This window comes from Melitaea cinxia, chromosome 8 (genome assembly GCF_905220565.1).
Source record: "Melitaea cinxia chromosome 8, ilMelCinx1.1, whole genome shotgun sequence".
NCBI classification, from domain to species: Eukaryota; Metazoa; Arthropoda; class Insecta; order Lepidoptera; family Nymphalidae; genus Melitaea; species Melitaea cinxia.
In genome coordinates, this window is record NC_059401.1 from 15307400 (window position 1) to 15315075 (window position 7676).

General features: G+C 37.8%; 1 protein-coding gene across 1 annotated transcript; it reads right to left on the reverse strand.

Annotated features, from left to right (window-relative positions):
- Positions 1–3058: 3058 nt before the first annotated feature.
- Positions 3059–7397, reverse strand: LOC123655903 (uncharacterized protein K02A2.6-like). The gene has a single exon (XM_045591648.1). The coding sequence runs from the start codon at positions 7244–7246 to the stop codon at positions 3194–3196; it is 4053 nt and encodes a 1350-aa protein (XP_045447604.1). The 5' UTR covers positions 7247–7397; the 3' UTR covers positions 3059–3193.
- Between the last annotated feature and the right edge of the window lie 279 nt (positions 7398–7676).

Below are 7676 nucleotides of genomic sequence, written 5' to 3' on the forward strand. Positions count from 1 at the left end.
CTACAATATGGAGATCAAACAATACTGTCTGGTTATTAACTTAAAAAAAGTAGTACTTACTCTAACATAATATAAATTAATAATACGAAGAGTTACAGAACGCATCTTAAAAAAATTCCATTTAACTAATTGCTTAACGCTTGACTTTTTTCATTCCGGGAAATTAAAAAAAAAAACTAATATAGAGTAACTTAGCGCAAAGCTCATAAATAATCAAGCGTCGTCTTAAGTTAGTGCATCGGAGCCGCGACGCGCGGTTAATTTAGTCAAATACACTTTGGCCCCGACATCCCAAGGCGATGTGTTCCGGATGCATTTTGTTCCAGACGCTACTGTTGATCTCTGTGGTATATTTATTCTGTGAAAACACGATTCTTTATCGTCGAAATAAGTAACACCTAAACTTTTAATACCAACTAAACTTAACTAAAACTTACTGTACACATCCCACTGCTGGGAGAAGATGGTCGTAAAAGCGTCTTCTTCTAAATAAAAAATGAATTTTAAGGAGAGGAAGGGAACCTTCAAACTTAATCTGCTACACAGCTTCACTGTAAGTTGATAGATAACTTTCCTTTTACGAATAACGATCGCCATCAGTTATCTTTAATGACAACAGTTACCGACGGGGTCACTTCGAGACATGGTGAGGAAGTTATGTGGACAAAAATCAGACCAGAAACAAATATTGGTGTAAATGATTCTAATATAATGGACCTGCACACCGTCAGTATTTAGTTAGTTAGTAGCTTTAGTTATTTTTTTAAATCTTATAACATACACACACAGTTTGATTTTCCGTTTAAAGTAAAGTAAAAAATTATTCTGTACTAGCTGTACCCTGCGCGCGTTGCTACGCTTTTTTTTTGTTCGTATCAACTCAGAAACCTTTGTGGGCTCATGCACAACAGTTTGCTGAAGATCATGACGTGATCAAATGCATTGTTAACGATTCTATAAAGGCCATATAGACAAACATTCATTTATATATATATATATATATATCTTAAAATAGGTTTCAAAAGCAGTCTTGAATCGTCATTTGACAAATTACATAACATTCTTTAACAAATCAAATAGGTATATTAATCTGGAACAACTACCAATTCGGGACGTAGATTTTACTGATAAATGTCGACGACAAACTAATACTGGCAAACGGATATAAATAAGTCATATTTGTCGTGGTCCGTGCATTTGTGCTTACAGGTTTCTTAACCCGGTGATTGTGGTGGTTTCTTGTGCACAGAATATCATACTTCTTGACGCCAAGGACAGACTGATAACGCCACTTTGTGTATGAGTCTCTATCAACTATGCACATAGGCTATAAAATATCAATAGAGGAGAAACAGAAGCGGTATATGACACATCTGATGAACCACTCGAGGGATAGTTAGGTACATAAAAATTTCAAACATGTTTGTAAAATAGGACGGGCACGAAATCCGTGGAGACTTCAGGGATGGTCGAACATTGTCCAGCTCTGGCAATCGGCAGCCAGTGGAATAGGGCTACCAAATCATATTTTTATTGCAAAATTCCTGATTTTATTATTTATTATTGTTATTTATTTAGTGTTCTGCCTATAAGTACTGAAATTTAAAAAAAAAAACGGATTCTGTTCTAAAATGAAGGATAAAAATTACTACGTAACAATATAAACAATAATATTATCTTTGAACCTATTTGTAACATGTAATTTCTTTATCGTTTTGTTGGTTATTTTTTACGAGAAAGTTTAGTTATATGTGATACTAACGACCTGTCCCGGCTTCGCACGTATGCAATGCTGATACTAAATATTAAGTAAAATAATATATACGCAAAAAATGTGTATATTAAATAATGTGTATATTGCGTGCATATTAGAAACCTTTAAAATTATCAGTGTTCATCTATTATATTATGCATGTATTATACATATAAACTTTCCTCTAGAATCACTCTATTTACGAACGAAAACTGCATTAAAATCCGTTGTGTAGTTTTAAAGATCTAAGCATATAGACAGCGAGAAGCGATTTTGTTTTATACTACAGTAGCAAAAAATACATTAACTATACAGACAACTGACAGCCCTGACGGCGAACGTGGTACACCTTTTGACATTATGTTAGAAAATGTCTATCAGAAAATTTATGCGCAAAATGTATCCGTTTAATATTTAATAATGAAGTTGAAAAAGAAAGAGGTGTTCAATCGAATTGTATATTTATTTTTAGTATGATTTTTCGTTATTTATTATCGAAGTTTGACTATTTACTATTTTTTCTATTGAAAAAAAAATACATTTATTGATCAATAGTGATATCTTTTAATTTTTATATGGATATATCAGTCCTCAAAAAATGGATAATTTTGTTATGCAGCACAAAACTGCATTTTTTTCTTCAAGAAATTTTTAAAAATGCAGTTACGTTTTTTTCATAAACTCCACTTTCGTAGAAATGAAATAAGGTGAGAAATTTCTTTCAATTTTCTTTATAATAAAGAATGTCGTTCAGAATAATTGAAACTCTTCCACTTTCAGAAATTAAAATATATTAAAGAAATAAATGTTCATTTCATTTAAAACTAACTACCGAATAAAAAAATTAGGCAATCTTTTAAAACTTAAAATTTTTCCAAAATCATAATTAGATTAATATATAACAAAAATATTTCTTAAAATAAGTTTCAAAATTTTAAATATAACTTAGGAATGAAAAGATTACCGAGAAAGTACTCCATCGAAATACGAGATCTTTCTCGATAATTGTTCACCTTTTTTCAATGTTTCTTTAAATCCTTATTTGTCGCTGATCGAGCTATGATTGTCTTTATCTTTCCTTGTATGATATACGAACATATATTGCATGTATCATATATGTGATTAAATAAAACTGCTTCTTATGTGTACACAATCTCCTTTATATTCACAACTTCACTGCACCATGGCGTCGAACAGAATTTCTCTCAATTCTCTCTGAACATGTATTAATACAATTTAAATAAAGTTAATTGATTATCTGTTAGATACTTAAACTGAGCGGTACACGTCAATCAAACAAGCTAGTTAGTTGCACACTGATTTATTGACAGCTGATCCTTATACTTATAGTGCGCGGTAAGCGCATACACAACATCTCTCCCTCTTATAGCTAGGATAATATAAAGAAAAATATTGTTTACTTAAATCTAACTAAAACTATTAAGTCGGTGTTGAAAAGACCGGACTTATTGCCTGACGCCTGGAACGGGCGGTACAGATAGGTGTTACCGGCTCGTTGGTCGCTTCCTCCGATGCTGACGACTCTTGACATGGTTCCACCGGAGGCTCTCCTCCACATTCTGGATGAGCGATAGCTTCGGAGTATGAAACGCTCGCTGGCATTAAGTCTGGCACCACGTCTGGGTCCCAACGTCTGTTATCTAACTGCGAGTCGCACAATCGTAATCTGATTTGGTCGATGTGTCTTGTTATCACACAGTCCAGATGTGGTACATATATTTTGTATAATACTTGTCCGACTTTTCTCTTAACTATTCCTTCAATCCAAATTTTTTTATTATTACTTATATTTTTAGTAACCCAAACCGTTTCGTTCTCTTTAAAGCTCTGTCTTTTTGTACCTTTATAATGTTTAGCCTGTAAGGACTGGTTGTGTTCGACGGTTCGAGTGAGTGCTGTGGGTGAGGGAGACGATGACGAAGCTAATGCTGCCGAGTTTAAGAGGTCCAGCCGTGAACGCAACGTACGTCCATACACTAATTCCGCGGGCGACTTTTCGGTGGTACTGTTTTTAGAGTTTCGATAGTCGAATAGAAATTTAGCCAGCTTTTCTGCAATATTTTTTTTATTACAACCCTGTAAAATTATACTTTTGAGCCCCCGTTTAATAATTTTCACAAAGCTCTCAGCTTGTCCATTGCTAGTGGGATGATATGCAGGTGATAACATATGTTTTATACCATTAACCAGACAAAAGTGCTTAAATTCATGAGAGGTAAAAGACGTACCATTATCACTCACCAATGTGTGTGGAATTCCGAACCGCGACATAAAATCGTATAATTTAGTAATCAAAGCTTTTGAATTGTAAGAAGAAGTCATATCGTAACACTCGACCCATTTACTGTAAGCGTCTACAATAACTAAAAACATAAAGTTGTTAACCGGCCCCAGAAAATCTAAATGAATTCTATAAAATGGAAGCGGCGGCAGTGGCCAGGGTGCAAGCGGCGCATGTTTCGGTGCGGGGCGTAGCTGTGCGCACACGCTGCACGCCGCCGCCAGCTGCTCCAGCGCTCTGTCCACACCCGGGAACCACAGCCGCTTGCGAGCTTCCGCTTTCATTTTCACGACCCCGAAATGTGAGCTGTGCATTTCTTTACACACTGTCTCTCGCAACGTAATCGGAATAACTACTTTATGTCCCCGCATCAGACATCCGTTTTCGTATGATAGTTGATTTCGGCAATTAAAGTAAGGTTTTAAATTAACATCGTTAATTTTCCGTGGCCACCCGTTTAATACATAACTCTTGACTCGCGACAAGCAATCGTCTGTAGCGGTTTCACGCCTCAGGTCGCTCAGCGTCACCGGTAGATCACCGTCGATAACAAAATTAACATAGGCCGCCCTCTCGTCACAATTGACGAGCTCGTCTGACATACCTTCCCGTGGTGGCATACTTGTATTGGTAACCTCACAAGCCCTAGATAAATAATCCGCTATGTTCTGCTTGCTACTTATATACTCGATACTATAATTATAAGCGGCCAAAAACATAGCGTATCGTTGGAGACGGTTAGCGGATATTTCGGGGATCCCTTTGTGAAGTCCGAATATGGCCAGCAGGGGTTTATGGTCTGTCCTTAACACGAAGGGTTGCGACCTACCGTATAAATACTGGTGGAACCGTCTTACGCCAAAAATAATAGCTGTCGCTTCCTTTTGGATCTGCGCGTAATTCTTTTCCGCCGGTGAAAGCGTTCGAGAAGCGTAAGATATCGGCCTTTCTATCATATCCTTATCGATTTGAGATAATACAGCTCCTAGCCCCGTCGGCGACGCATCAACGGTCAAAATAATCCTAGCGTTCGGGTTAAAGTGCGCCAAAGTCCTATCAGACGATAAAATATTTTTTACTTTTATAAATGCGTTATCGTGAGCCGTGGTCCATTCCCACTTCGTGTTTTTATTTAATAAATTATACAATGGACTCAACACAGATGATGCGTCGGGTATGAAATTCCTATAATAATTCGTAAGTCCCAAAAACGACTGTAATTGTGACACGCTCTCCGGCTTAGTAGCTTGTAATATAGCATTTACTTTTTCAGGTGATGTCCTAATCCCGTTTTTGTCTACTATGTGGCCAAGATATGAAATTTCATCTTTAAAAAAATCACATTTACTTTTTTGAACTGTCAGCCCAGCGTCATCCAATCGCTGAAGCACGGTGATTAAACGCTGTCTGTGCTGGTCGTCATCATTGGCAGTTATTAATATGTCATCTAATAGGAAAATGATACCGTCTATTCCGGCGAGCAAGCACTCCATTGCTCTTTGAAAAATGGCTGGTGCGCTTGCCAGCCCAAAAACCAAACGAGTGAAATTAAAAAGACCGCGATGTGTATTAATGCATGTGAGGTTTTGCGACTCCTCGCATAGCCTAAGCTGATTGTATGCCATAGACAAGTCAATTTTACTAAACTTAATGCCCCCATACAGCTTAGATAATAAGTCATTTACAGTAGGCAAGGGGTACTGATCTATTATTAACTGTTTGTTAATTGTAACCGAGTAATCGGCGCATAAACGGATACTACCGTCTTTTTTCAACACCGGTACCACAGGCGATGCGTACTCCGAGTGTTCCACCGGTTTTAAAATACCTAACCCTAATAGTCGATCTAGTTCTTTATCTATTTTTTCTTTTAATGCATAAGGCACCGGTCTAGCTTTAAGAAATATTGGCTTTACATCTGGCTTCAAATGCAATTTAATTGTATATTTATTAAACGACCCGAGACTATCAGAAAAAACCTTAGGAAACATTTTAAATAAATCTTCCGCAACATTAAAATCACTTCCTTTAAGCGCATGCGTGTAAACAGCGTGCACAGGTGCGCTCGAGTGCGTCATCACTAACTCGAGGTCGAATTCCCGTATGAAATCGCGCCCGAGCAGCGATGGACCGTCATATCGTACGACAAACACAGACAAGACTCGCGTGCGCTCTTTATACGATATTGGCAACAAAACCACGCCCACAGTTTCAATGTTTCCGCCGTTATAGTTAAACAATTTTTTATTGGTGACTGACAACGGTAATCGTTTGAAATACAACACATATGTTTTGTAGGAAATAACGCTTACAGCTGATCCACTATCTATTTCAAACTCTAAAACCAGCCCACCGATCCGAACGCTTTCTGTCATCGGCCTGCCCGTCACACATCGAATATTGTATAAGCACTCACCGTCGTCTCCGTCATCCACAGTACCTTCCCCGACGTACTTCACCTTCGCGTCGTTAGGACACATTTTATACAAATGACCTTTGTTGTTACACTTTTTACACTTGTAACTTTTATAGCGACACTGGTTAGATTTATGATTAGTAAACCCGCACACACTACACTTTTCCTTCTTGGAGATGTTGAACACGCCATCCGGAACCATCACGGCGCTGCCACACGCACTCGGCGCCGCCAACGACGACGCCCGGCGCGCACAGCACACGCTTTCTGCCAAATCTATGGCTTTCGCCAAGGTCAGCTCCCGCTGATCCTGGGCAAACAACTTGTCCCTCTCGTGTCCCGCTGCCATGCCCATGATAAACCTATCTAGCAAGGCCTCTTCCAAATTCTTGAAAGCACAGTGTGCGGCTAACCCCCTTAACCGGGCCGCCCACTGAGTGTGGCTTTCACCTGTGCGCTGAGTTGCGGAGTAGAAAATGGATTTCTCCGCAAACCCGAACCTTTTCGGTGTAAAATGCTCGTCGAGGAGTGTAGTTATTTCATCGTAACGCAATTCTTCCACCTTACGAGGTAGCGCCAGGTCACTAACTAGGTTAAAACTCGCTTCACTTAACGCACTTAACAAAATGGCCCGTCTCTTGATAGTTAATTTGTCATTTTCGTTATTTATCTCGTTCGCTATAAACCATTGGTTTATGCGGCATTTGTAGCTTCTCCACTCTTGTGTTAGGTGATCGAAAGTGGAAAGAACACCAAATACTCCTCCAGTGGCCATTTTCAACGCCTACGTAAGTTCGTTCGTCGCCACGTGTTAGATACTTAAACTGAGCGGTACACGTCAATCAAACAAGCTAGTTAGTTGCACACTGATTTATTGACAGCTGATCCTTATACTTATAGTGCGCGGTAAGCGCATACACAACATTATCTAAACAACATTTATTTACCAAACAGCGTATCAAAAGACTTTAAATTATATAATATGAATATAAAAATACCATAACTAAAATTAACAGTTATCTAAAATAACCTAAAACGATAATATAAAATTAATTTGTATTAACTAGACTTTAGTATTTTTTTTAAACACCCAATAATATACAATACTTAACACAAATTAATGGTTTATTTCAAATAGATCAATATAATCCTATGAAAATAATAAATTTTAACTAGGGTTTAACAGCTTTTCAAAACAAACCCAA

Excerpts from the sequence above, each read along its gene's own strand:
- LOC123655903 (XM_045591648.1), bottom strand. The coding sequence starts at position 7,246 with ATGGCCACTGGAGGAGTATTTGGTGTTCTTTCCACTTTCGATCACCTA.